Raw genomic sequence first — 13,461 nt, 5'->3', positions numbered from 1 at the left:
TTGACTAAAATCTGAACAATATAACTCTCCAGTCCATAATCACTCTCAGATTCTTTTTAATAATTTCTCATTTAAAGTTTAAATTGGTTTTTTTTTTTTTGGTTACATAAAGTTTAAATTGGTTAATAGTGTTGTTATCTTTATTATTATTATTTTTTTAATGAAAAATAAAATAAAAATAAGATAACAACGCTGTCTTTATTCATAATTGAAATTGAAATATTTTTTGAAGATTACATATGGAAGCGTGACATGCACAATGCCACTTGTACCCTCCAACAAACTAGACACCAATCCAAATTTCTTCACCCAACAACATACCTCTCTCTACGAATATCACCAATGGCACACACCCGTAAGTACCTCTAATACCCAAGGACACGATCGTACATCCATATCCCATCTCTATAACTTCACACATTCCTCACTCTCTCACTCACACTCTTCATTTCTCAAAATCACACTCATTTCTCCGAAACCCTTTCTTCAAGAGTTAGGGTTTTTCCATTTCGAGCAACAATGGCGAGAGTTCGAAAAAATCCTCAACCCGAAGATGATGAACAAGGTTGAAAAATCTTCACATTGCGTTTCTCTATCTTCACACATTTCAAATTTTTCAATTATTATCGATTTTTTTTTGTGCTAATTTCATTTCTAGGTTTTGATTTGTGTTATTTTTTTTTCGTTTTTCAGAGATAAGCCGAAGGAAAGGGAAGAGGAAATTAGCTTCTACTGTTGATGACGATGGTAACGCCATGAACTTTGACTCGATTAGCTTCGTTCACTGTTCTCACTGTGAAATTGTTTTCATTTTTTTCTTTTGATTTTGTTGTTATTGTTGCATGTGTTGATGTTTGAGCTAATTTTTTGTGATTTTTTTAAGCATAACTGAAAAAATGTAACTATTTTTTTTTTATTTTTTATTTCTAAGCATAAGTGAGAAAATGTAACTTTTTTGTTTTTGAGTTTTAAGTATAATTGAGAAAATTTCGTCAAAAAAAGAAGTATAAGTGAAAAGATGTAACTGTAGTTTTTGATTTTTAGTATAAGTGAAAAATGTAATGATTTATTTCTATTTTAAATATGATCAAACAATTTTTGTTTATATTTTTTGTGATTTTTTAAGTATAAGTGAAAAAACGTAATGATGTGATTTTTGACCAGAATAGCTTCATTCACTGTTCTTAACTGTGAAGTGTATATATATATATTGTAGTTATTGTTGCATGTGTTAATGTTTGAGTTGATTTTTTTGGAATTAAGTATAAGTGAAAAAAATGTAACTATATATTTTTGAAGTATAAGTGAAAAATGTAACGATGTTCTTATATGAAAGATGTGATGATGCGCTTTCTATTTTAATTATGATCAAACAATTTTTTGTTATATTTTTGTTATATTTTAATTATGATTAAACAATTTTAATTTTAATGCCATGAACTTCGACTCGAATAGCCTTATTCACCGTCCTCATTGTGAAGTAGTTTTCATTTTTATTTTATTTTGTAGTTATTGTTGCATGTGTTGATGTTTGAGCTAAGTTTTTGTGTTTTTTCAAGTATAAATGAAAAATTTAACGATGCTGTTATGAAAAAGATGCAATAATGTGTTTTTTATTTTTAATATGATTAAATAATTTTTATTTAAATGCCATAAACTTAGATTCGATCAGCTTTATTCACTGGTCTCACTGTGAAGTAGCTCAATGAAGACTTCATTCGGTAGAAGTTGTCATGTAATGATGCTATTTTTATTTTAAATATGATCAAACTATTTTTGGTTATATTTTTGTGATTTTTTTTTTTTTAGTTTAAGTGAACAATATAACGATGCGTTTTTAATTAGTGAATATGATTAGACAATTTTTATTTAAATGCCATGAATTTTTTTGTTTTAAATATGATAAAACAACTTGTTGTAGTTGTTGTCAAGCACATGCATGGACATGAGAATAATTTTCCAAATTAATTATGTGTATCATTAGTGTGATGGGTTTCTTAAGTTCTTTAATTATACAGTATTCTTGTGTCTAGCCCGGGTAGTATGTGTGATTTATAGGTGGTGTATGTAAGACTGTAGTACAGAGGATGTTGCTGGAACAATATTTGACGATTTATTTTTTGTTGACTTGGTGAAGCAGATGAAGACTTGGATGAGTTTGAGGTTGATGGGTTTTTAGTTGATAATGCTGAAGATGGCGGTGAAGAAGATAGTCTTATGAAAACACAAAAGAAGAAAAGGAGAACGTTGTTATATTTTCCTGCCCTTTAATGCAACAAGTTGACATTTCTGCATTGCTTCGCATTGACTCAAGATTTCGTGTTTTTGTCACCCATTTTCAGGAGATCGTCAAAAAACATTGTTCTTGATGATGATGATCTTGAGTTAATCCGTGAGAACAAGCGCTTGAATCAAGGAAAAATGGTTAGCTTTTGCTTCTTTATAACTGGTACTTCGATGATTTCTATTCTAAGCACCAGAGTGATTGCTTTTTGTTATTATTTATCATGTTTCTTCATTCGGTTTTTGTAGAGTGATGGAAAGTTGAAAAGGCTTAAAAAGTCCGGCGTAGATGCTGAGCCGATGGAACATTCTTCTGATGAAGGTGACCAGTATCATCCTGTATTTTGTTTCCCTTTTCATGATTATTGAAGTGTCATATGATGCCTGCTTGTTGGACAAGTTTGACATGATAATCATCAATTTATTTGGAACAATTGTGCCTAACTTATCGTCGGTTTTCATCCAGTTATTTTCCTGTGCTATTGTTTGTAAATTAATTTAAATAATCCATGATTTCCAGGATCTCTTTTTGATGATTTTTCTGAAGAAGATGATGATATGTCAGATTTTATAGTGGACGAAGAGCCTGTTGTCTATGGGAAGGGAGATTCTCTCAGGTATACTACTATATCATGAGTAACATGAATGCTTGTGGACTACATCCTGATGTTTATTATACTGGCTCTCTTTTCTAATGTCATAACTTTGACTGGTAAGTCAGTATCCTTTTAATATTGGATTTTGTTCTTGATTTATAGGCAAAAAAAGTTTAAAGACTTGAAGCATTCGTCTTTGCTTTCAAAAGAAGCCAAACAAAGATCTGGCAAGTCAGGTCTGCATACAGTGTCTGGTGATCCTAAAAATATCCATGTAGCAGGAGAGGGCAATTCTGTAGCTGATACAGACTTACCTGAGAGGATGCAGGTCATGCTTTCAAAGTTTTTGTTATTTACTAATATGTCTGTTGTTAATCATAATTTTGATTTAAATAAATTTAATTTATCTTTAATTTCTACAGATAATTGAGGACACTGTAGGATCTTTTCCGGTTGACAGAATGAGTATCGAAGAAGAAAGTTCTTGGATACTACGTCAACTTGTGTCCAATATAAATCCACTGTTCAGCGAGGCCAAATCCTGTGGACTAGTCGATACAGTAAACAGGGAAGATATTGTTAGGTTCTTGGAATTGCATCATATAAAGAAATATGATGTAAGAATTACGTTATTAAATTACTTTTTTGGTTTACATACGCTAATCAAAATTCCTTTAGTTTTCTAATGTTTCTTTTTTACGTTTTAGATTCCGTTTATTGCAATGTACCGTAAGGAACAGTGCCATAGTCTTCTGAAAGATGGTAAACAGGATGATTTGGAAAATACATCAATGAATGATGGTGAGGGAAACCCTAAACTGAACTGGCACAAGGTAATTTTAAAATTTATGTTTTTATGGTTGAATGTTATGGAATATGGATTAAACAAAAAGTAGTCACATTTCCTTTTTGAAGGATTTATGTATTTTATAGGAAGAAATATAAATAGTTAAAAATTGCAAATTAAGTGAATGAAAGAACTTTTATGTATACCAATATACGAACATGATGAAATGGGTCCGTTTTGGGTGTAGATACTCTGGATAATCAAGGAATTGGATATAAAATGGCTACATCTTCAGAAGCGGAAGAACATGCTCCAAAGATACTATAACAAACATTTTGAGGATGAATGCCAAATGTCTTTCCTTGCTGAGGAATCCAGTTTCCATAAGCAGATTTTTGACTCGATCACCATTATGCTCGAGAAGGCTGAAACAGAGAGAGAGATTGATGATGTTGATATGAAGTTTAATCTGTATTTTCCGCCAGCTGATGAGTTCTTAAGCAGTGGTTATAAAAGGCCTCTGATGAAGACATACTATTCCGACTGTAGAAAGGCAGGATTGTCTTCACTTGCTAGGAAAATCGGAAATCCCGAGAAATTTGGTTCTCTAGTTACTCTTAACGAAGCGGTAAATTTTGGCTTTTGTTCGCACGTGCCTTAATATTTTCATAATTCCAATTGTTTTTTGATTGATAAATAACTGGAAAGTTTATTGGACACTAGGAAATGGTTAGTGAAGAAGATCCAGAGGAATCTCCAGAAGAGATGGCTTCAATATATACGTGTGAAACTTTTCAAACTTTAGAAGCTGTACTTAAAGGCGCCAGGCACATGGTATTCTGTTGATTTTATCAAGGCCCTTCATAAGTTTATCAAATTAAATTGTCTAAGCTTACACTGTAGTTTTATTTTTCAGGCTTCCTTGATGTTAAGCTGTGAGATACCTTTCAGGAAATATGTCCGCAGCATATTTATGGATAAGGCTTTAGTATCAACTAGACCTACATTGAAAGGAAATACAGCAATAGATTCCTTTCATGAATTTGCTGGATTTAAGTGGCTGAAGGACAAACCTCTCTTGAAGTTCGAGGATTCTCAGTGGCTTCTCATTCAGAAGGCTGAAGAAGAGGAGCTTCTTAAAGTTGAAATAAAGTTGCCTGAAGATGCAGTAAAGGAGTTGATGACAGTCTGCAATGATGCTTATCTAAAAGACAGTGAAGGAACGTCCACTCAACTTTGGAATGAGCAGCGCAAATTAATCTTGCAGGATACCATTTCAAACCTTCTTTTGCCTTCTATGGAGAAGGAAGCACGTGCATTGCTAAATGCTAAGGCTAAAAACTGGTCACTAATGAAATATGGGATGCAATTCTGGAACAGAGTCTCTGTGGGACCGTATCAAAACAACGACAATGCTGCTGCAAAAGAGCGTGGAGTAGTGGCTTGTTGTTGGGGAAATGGTAAGCCAGGTACAACATTTGTGATGTTGGATTCAAAAGGCGAGTTGGTTGATGTGATGCATGCTGGGTCACTGACATTGCGATCTCAGAATATCAATGATCAGCAGCGAAGAAAAAGGGATCAGAATTGTGTCCTCAAGTTCCTATCAATTCATCGACCAAAGGTTATTGTATTAGGAGCTGCCAATTCATCCTGTATAAGGTTGAAGGAGGACATCAATGAGGTAAGTTGCTCTTGTGTCTTACTGGATGGGCCTATTTATTTGTATTATTGATTTTATTCCCGCCTCTCCCTTAAGTGATGACATTTTATGGCTATAGTGGAACTGTTACTGTATCCTGAATGCTAAGGCTAAACCTTGTTATTTATAAAATATGTGATGCTAATGCTAAACCGTTGTGAAATTTAGTGGTACTAGGGTTATACATAGTAGTTTAGTGGTATTGGATTATAAGTTCTTTAATATTAGCGTTGGATTTTTTTTTTTTTTTTTTTTGACGAAGCTAAATTAGCCCACCTTAATTGGAACCGGGGAGAACCTGAGATCTTGAGGAGAAGCACGCTCCAAGGTCCCAAGCCAACACCACCAGGCCAACCCAAGTGGGTTATTAGATTTGGAACTTATAAGTAGTACTGCTGTCAGGGTTTTAAGTAGTAGTTTGGTGGTATGTGGGATCGAAGTAGTAATTTGGTGGTATTAGGGTTAGGAGTGTCTAGGGTGGCATGCCATATATTCTGATTTCTTTGGGTTTCCATGGGGAAGAAAGCAAGATTCCTGCTGAAGCTAAGGCTAATACTGGTTATTGATGTAGTGTGGGATGCATTGTGGAGTATAGTCCCCGTTGCTCTGTGAGATACCCTTATATTTTTTGAACAATTTCTTTTGTAACGCAATACATATTTTATATAGTCACAAATGTCACATTTTTGAAAGCCATATTTTATTGAAGATTTTACATTAGTATGTGGTTTGGTTCGTTTACCTGAGTAAAACCTTAATGAATTATAGTTCCTGTAATTTATAATATAATTTCTGCATTTTGCAATCACACCTTGAGAGGTTATTAATTTTCTCCCTTATAATATCATTTTTAGGAGCAGCTATTTTGTTGATAAAAGTAATGCAATGCTGTGTCTTAATTATCTTTGGTTCTAAGTGTTACTTTTGCTATTTTAGTTGTATTATGCACACAAGTTGGTACCTTTATTTTGTTAGTTGACGACAATTTAGCAAGTTTTATTTAATTATTGTCAATCAGATTATTTCCGTGATGGCGGAGGACAATTTTCAAGACGCCGGTCAAGAGATGAATGGACTACCAACAGTTGTATTGGGGGATGAAGGTTTGCCTCATCTCTATGAAGAGTCAGAGATTTCAACGAGCCAGTTTCCCAGACAATATGGTAATCAATTGTTTTTTTTTCTTTCTTGCATCCATTTCCACTTTCTCTCATCCCTTTCCTAACATTTAAGAGTCTCTTTTTGGATAATTATATGGTGGTTCTGTTTTTGAAAATATTTAGGCATTGTCAAGAGAGCTGTGGCTCTTGGACGTTACCTTCTTAATCCACTGGCAATGGTTGCAACACTCTGTGGAGGCAATAAAGAGGCATTGTCTTGGAAATTGGACCCTCTGGAGAGATTCCTATCAAGTGATGAGAAGATGGAGATGATCGAATGGATCATGATAGATATTACAAACCAAGTAGGTATAGACATAAATTTGGGAAGTAGACATGACTGGCTGTTAGCACCTTTGCAGTTCATTTCTGGTCTTGGGCCCACGAAAGCTGGTATGTTGCTCAGAGAATTACTTGGAGGTACAGATGTGAGAAATCGAAAGGACTTGGCTAAATTTGGACTGAAAACAAAGAGGGTTTTCTGCAATGCTGTTGGTTTTTTACAGGTTTCTTGTGATGACCCAAATTTTGTTGATACTGCTGGCAATGTCCTTGACCGTACAAGAATTCATCCAGAGTCATATAGTCTTGCTGAGGAATTAGCTAGAGCTGTTGTTACCAGACATTATGCTGATGCCAATGATACCCAATTGAATGCAATTGAATGTATTCAAAATGATCCAAAACTGCTAGAGAGTTTTGATATAAATGAATATGCAGACGGGCTTGAAACAGAAACAGGTGAATGCAAAAAGGCCACTCTTTTTGACATAAGGATGGAACTACTCCATGGATTTAAAGATCCCAGGAGCCCTTTTCAGGAACCAACTCAAGATGACGAGTTCTATATGGTAACTGGAGAAATGGGGGTTGCACTGGTTGAAGGAGAAAGAGTTCAGGCAACAGTTCGTCGTGTACTGGCTCGTCAGGCATTCTGTGAGCTTGAGTCTGGAATATCTGGAGTACTGTTCAAGGAGGATTTTTCAGATGATATTGGAGATATGCCATTAACAGAAAAATTGCGCGAAGGTGTTGTGCTTAAATGCAAGGTCAAACTAATTGATAAGAGTAGATGCCAGGTTAATCTGACATCTAAAGTGAGTGACTTGAAGAGCGTGGGTGATCAAAGTTTTCGTGACATGGATCCCTATTATTGTCAAGGAAGTATCATTTTGCCTAGTCTACAAGAGTCAACAGATAAAAAGGATCTTGCTGAGAAAAGTTTCTTGCCTAGAAAAATTTCTCATCCCCATTTTCAGAATATAACTGCAGATCAAGCAAAAGAGGTACTTATTTGATGCTTGATATTTCTGTTCATTTAAGTTTCCATTTCCAGTAACATCATTGATATTTATTCCATCTTTTCTTTATTGAATAGTTCCTTGCAGATAAGGCTGTCGGGGAATATATTTTCCACCCAAGTTCAAGGGGTCTTTGTTATTTGACCTTATCTCTTAAATTTTTTGATGCAATTTATGTACACAAAGACGTTGTGGAAGGTGGGAAGAGTCATGATATGAATAGATTAGTTGAACTTGGAAGTACATTAAAAGTAGGAGAGGAAATATTTGACAACTTAGATAAGGTCAGTGTCTCAGATGGCTTTATCCTCTAGATGTTTCTGTTTTTTGTATGTTGCTTCACTGTTTGGGTTCATACAATCAGTTTATCACTCTTGAATTTTTTTTTCTCGGTATGTGTGTTTGTGCCCTGTCGTGCAATGAGTCATGATATGAAGGTCACTGGTTCTCAGGTTATAGTTTCCAATATCATGATTTGGTGCGTGCGTGCACAATCACACATCAAATACATATATTTTGCACTGTAAATAAATGGCAATACATTCAGGACATGTTTGGTAATTAGTGTTAGATTATGATAGACTCTGGAACCATCAGTTAATTTTAAATTGGTCATAGATAATTGATTACCTTGAGAAGATTTTTGATTTCTACTTGTTCATATAGAAATTCACTTCTTTTGTTCGGTCAATAATTTCTGCTGCTATGACAATAGGTTATTGAACTCTATCTCGATCCATTGGTAGTTCATCTGAAAGATTTAATTAATTTCCGCAAATTTAAGAAGGGCACAAAAGCTGAAGTTGACGAACTATTAAAACATGAGAAGGAGGAACATCCAAACAGGATACCATATGGCATTGGCATTTCATATGAGCATCCTGGCCTTTTCATATTGTCTTACATTAGAAGTACAAAACCACATCATGAGTTTATTGCTATCCATCCAAAAGGATTCAAGTTCAGGAAGCACGTATTCAACAATATTGAGCAGGTGATGGGATATTTTCAAAATCATATCAATGATGTTCCACAAGCAAAGGACCAATCAAAAGGTAAAGCAAGATCTCTATCTATCCACTTATTTGAACTAACATTCTATATTACTGGCTTTTCAAAGTTCATTTGATGGTAAAAGACTTTGCATTACTACAATCTCTTGCACTTAATATTTTTTGTTTGTACTAAAGCTTTTTTTCATTCCACAATTTGCCTCACATGCATTATTCCTCTATTTTTCTTTTATAGCTTTATGAAACTAAAATTGTTTATGAACCTACCTATAACTATCCGAATTCTTCTCTTTTCACTGCTAAATAAACATAACGAGTCTTTCTCATTTTTCCAAGAAACCATGTCTTATATTCTATATTACTGGCTTTTATACGTGCATCATGAGATCATACTTCTATATAATGCGTATTGAATGTAGTTTAGAAAATAAAATGAGTATGATCCATTTAAGCTGTCTTCTTAACAGCAATACTGTGCTAGTAATTGCTTATTTTTCAAAAATTGGATGGATCCTCACATGAATATGGTGGTCAACGGTGGATCAACTTCCCTACATGCTATAGTGGTTATTTTCATGACATGGCTTTTTCTTAAGAATGGCAGATTTAAACTACATACATGCACGAAACATTTGTCTATTTTGTTTCAGACATATTAAACAAATTTCATCTTCATAAATATTGTTGCACTGTTATCAAATTTTAAGTTTTTATTTGTTTCTCAACAGTTTTTCCGCTGTAATGCATTATTTGTTTTTTTTTTCTTTCAATACATTTATTTTTATCATATTGTCAAATGCGTTATCATTACTCATTCAAACATACCCAGTTGAAAGTTGCAAAACTTCATCTTTTGTTTGGAGGATTTTAGATTCCATGAACATGTTATTTTCTAGGAGAATCCAATATTGATAGTTTTACTCCATTTCTTGCTGTGTACTTTGGTTGGTCTGACTCATCTATTCTATGCCTTTCAGATTACAATGACAGTGGAGGTGGTCGCGGCCGCGGTCGTGGTCGTGGTGGTGGGGCGTGCCACAAATGTGGTGAGTCGGGTCACATGGCTAGGGAGTGCACCCAAGAGGGTGGTGGAGGTGGAGGCAGGGGTGGTGGCGGATCATGCTACAAATGTGGTGAGTCGGGTCACATGGCTAGGGAGTGCACCCAAGAGGGCGGTGGAGGTGGAGGAAGGGGTGGTGGTGGATCTTGCTACAAATGTGGTGAGTCTGGTCACATGGCTAGGGAATGCACCCAAGAGGGCGGTGGAGGTGGAGGAAGGGGTGGTGGTGGATCTTGCTACAAATGTGGTGAGTCTGGTCACATGGCTAGGGAATGCACCCAAGAGGGTGGTGGGGGAGGGAGGGGCGGTGGCGGTGGTGGCACATGCTACAAATGTGGTGAGTCGGGTCACATGGCTAGGGACTGCACCCAAGAGGGCGGTGGAGGTGGAGGAAGGGGAGGTGGTGGATCTTGCTACAAATGTGGTGAGTCTGGTCACATGGCTAGGGAATGCACCCAAGAGGGTGGTGGTGGAGGGAGGGGCGGTGGCGGGACATGCTACAAATGTGGTGAGTCCGGTCATATGGCTAGGGAGTGCACCCAGGAGGGTGGTGGAGGTGGAGGGAGGGGTGGTGGTGCGTGCTACAAATGTGGCGAGTCAGGTCACATGGCTAGGGAGTGCACCCAGGAGAGTGGTGGTGGAGGGTGGGGTGGCAGCGGTGGACGTGGAAGAGGTCGAGGCCGTGGACGTGGATCTAGTTATAGTTCTTTCTCTCATGATGATAATGTTGATGTCAACGATGGTGGTGGTAGTGGATGGGGAGTAACTGATGGTGGTAGTGGATGGGGAGGGACTGGTGGTAAAAGTTGGGGTGGAAATAATACAAATGAAGAAAGCAATACAGGAAAAAGTGGTTGGGGAGTCACAGCTGCTGATAATAGTGGATCTGGAAATGAAAATTCTGGATGGGGTGCTGCTCCTGGGAAGAATGTTACTCCCTCTGGCGGCGAGAGTGGATGGGGAGCTACTGGTGGTAAAAGTTGGGGTGGAAACAGCTCAAACCAAGAAAGCAATACATCAAAAGGTGGTTGGGGGGTCACAGCTGCAAGTAATGGTGCACCTGAAAATGAAAAAGCTGGATGGGGTGCTTCTCATGGGAAGAATGAAACTCCCTCTGGTCCCTCTGGTGGTGAGAGTGGATGGGGAGCGACTGGTGGTAAAAGTTGGGGTGGAAATAGCTCAAACAAAGAAAGCAATACAACTGAAGCTGGTTGGGGAGCCACAACTGCCAGCAATGGTGGATCCGGAAATGAAAATTCTGGATGGGGTGCTGCTCCTGGGAAGAATGTAACTCCCTCTGGTGGCGAGAGTGGATGGGGAGGGACTGGTGGTAAAAGTTGGGGTGGAAACAGTACAAACCAAGAAAGCAATACGGAAAAAGGTGGTTGGGGAGTCACAGCTGCCAGCAATGGTGGAGCTGGAAATGAAAATTCTGGATGGGGTTCTGCTAATGCGAAAAATGCAACAGCTTCTGGTGGTGAGAGTAAATGGGGAGAGACTGGTAGTGGGAGTGGATGGGGAGGGACCGGTGGTAAAAGTTGGGGTGGAAGTAGTACAAATGAAGAAAGCAATATAACAGAAAGTGGAGGCAGTGGCTATGGAGGCGGTGGTGGACGAGGAGGTGGTAGAGGTGGTGGCGGGGCGTGCTACAAGTGTGGTGAGTCGGGTCACATGGCTAGAGAGTGCACCCAGGAGGGTGGTGGAGGAAGGGGAGGTGGTGGACGAGGAGGTGGAAGAGGTGGTGGGGCGTGCTACAAGTGTGGTGAATCTGGTCACATGGCTAGGGAGTGCACCCAGGAGGGTGGTGGAGGCGGTGGACGCGGAGGTGGAAGAGGTGGTGGGGCGTGCTACAAGTGTGGTGAATCTGGTCACATGGCTAGGGAGTGCACCCAGGAGGGTGGTGGAGGCGGAGGGTGGGGAGGCGGTGGACGAGGAGGCGGAAGTGGTGGGGGGGCATGCTACAAGTGTGGTGAATCTGGTCACATGGCTAGGGAGTGCACCCAGGAGGGTGGTGGAGGCGGTGGACGTGGAGGTGGAAGAGGTGGTGGGGCGTGCTACAAGTGTGGTGAATCTGGTCACATGGCTAGGGAGTGCACTCAGGAGGGTGGTGGAGGCGGCGGTGGAGGGTGGGGAGGCGGTGGACGAGGAGGCGGAAGTGGTGGTGGGGCGTGCTACAAATGTGGTGAATCGGGTCACATGGCTAGGGACTGCACCCAGGAAGGTGGGGGAGGTGGAGGGTGGGGAGGTGGTGGACGAGGAGGCGGCAGTGGTGGAAACTGTTACAAATGTGGGGAGTCTGGGCATTTTGCGAGAGAATGCCCAGCCAGCACTGCTTGAAGGTCACTGCCTACCACCTATATGATGGTTTATCTTTTGCAGGTGCATATTTTTATATATTTTATTTTCAAGGTTCTGTTTTGCAATAGCTTTAAGGAGGTTTCTGTTGGATCTCATTATCTGTTCTTACTCTATTTTTTTGTTTTTTTTTAATTAATAACAGGTTGGGTATTATTTTGTTTATGCGTCGTGATATGGTGGGATTGTGAAATTCTATTTTGGTTCCTCTCAAACAAAATCTGCTCCGACTTCCCTTTTCTATGGTGAAACGTGTCATCTCACTTATTTTATGAAAATAAATATATCAGAAGGAAGTTTTTGGCTCAGTTGCCAGTCATGTTGGTTGGACATGGAAATTGAGAATTCAGGATGAACTGGTTCTCATGGTAAGATTGCTATTCCCTCTACTCGTTTGAATGGATGTGAAGAGACTATTGGTAAAAGTTGGTGATAATTTTTTGATGTTAATGCCTTTTAGTGGTTGGTATTTCCCTCTAGAAGTAAACTGTCTTGTTTAGTTTGCTGGTACTGTTATTTATGGCTGTGAATGTGGTTACAAAACATGGCTAAAATTTGCAGTCTAGTTTATGATTCCTCCATTATTGACATCCAGAGGGAACTTTTCTCTTTACATAAATCTTTCTCCCTCTTGTCCACCCAAAGGAAAAAAGATTGTCCATAGCATTCTGTTTGATTGAAGTTGTCTTTTAAGTTTTATCTTAATTTATGTTACTTGAGTTATGTTGGGTCACTTGGGTAAATGGGCAGTTAAAATAAGAATTGAGAAAAATGGAATTTCTTAGTCATTTGAGTAAAAGAGAAATTCTTAAAATGAGATAATTCTCTTTGAAAAATTAATCAGCCATATTGCTAGCATGCAACCTTTAAATCTAGTAATTTCCATGAAAAGTAGGCTGAAATTTATTTGTCTTTTTAATTTGATCTATTGGCATTACATTGTTATTATTTTTCGTGTGAATCTTACATGTAGTATTTGATTCTTAGGTCCTTGAATGAAAAATGCTCACTGTTGCAGTATATCCAATATTCCTATAGTTTTGCTGTAAATCTAAATTGCTTCCATGCGTTTGAATTGAAAGAGCTTACTACTTTCAATAAAAAAGAGCTTACTACCTCTCTTGCAATGAACATGGTTATTGTCTTCATCTTTAACTCAGCTGTGATTTGCATATCGACGAAGTTAACAAAAGGCACATCTATA

General features: G+C 38.1%; 1 protein-coding gene across 2 annotated transcripts; it reads left to right on the top strand.

Moving 5' to 3' along the window:
* Positions 1-299: 299 nt before the first annotated feature.
* On the top strand, positions 300-12,980 carry LOC112420383 (transcription elongation factor SPT6 homolog). Of its 2 annotated transcripts, none has more exons than XM_024779411.2 (18): positions 300-565; positions 694-747; positions 2,138-2,246; positions 2,343-2,424; positions 2,533-2,605; positions 2,804-2,900; positions 3,042-3,207; positions 3,302-3,496; positions 3,587-3,712; positions 3,914-4,294; positions 4,390-4,500; positions 4,583-5,350; positions 6,387-6,531; positions 6,652-7,814; positions 7,907-8,113; positions 8,545-8,884; positions 9,820-12,281; positions 12,403-12,980. In XM_024779411.2, exons 1-17 carry the CDS (start codon positions 520-522, stop codon positions 12,237-12,239), a joined length of 6,483 nt encoding a protein of 2,160 aa, XP_024635179.2. In that variant the 5' UTR covers positions 300-519; the 3' UTR covers positions 12,240-12,281; positions 12,403-12,980. The 2 variants fall into 2 exon arrangements, with proteins under 2 accessions (XP_024635179.2, XP_024635180.2); XM_024779412.2 differs by having other exon boundaries at positions 301-565; positions 2,141-2,246.
* The last annotated feature ends 481 nt before the right edge of the window (positions 12,981-13,461 follow it).

This window comes from Medicago truncatula, chromosome 3 (genome assembly GCF_003473485.1).
Source record: "Medicago truncatula cultivar Jemalong A17 chromosome 3, MtrunA17r5.0-ANR, whole genome shotgun sequence".
In the NCBI taxonomy this organism is placed as follows: Eukaryota; Viridiplantae; Streptophyta; class Magnoliopsida; order Fabales; family Fabaceae; genus Medicago; species Medicago truncatula.
Note: the sequence above shows the minus strand (reverse complement) of the source record. Positions and strands in the feature narration are given on the sequence as shown.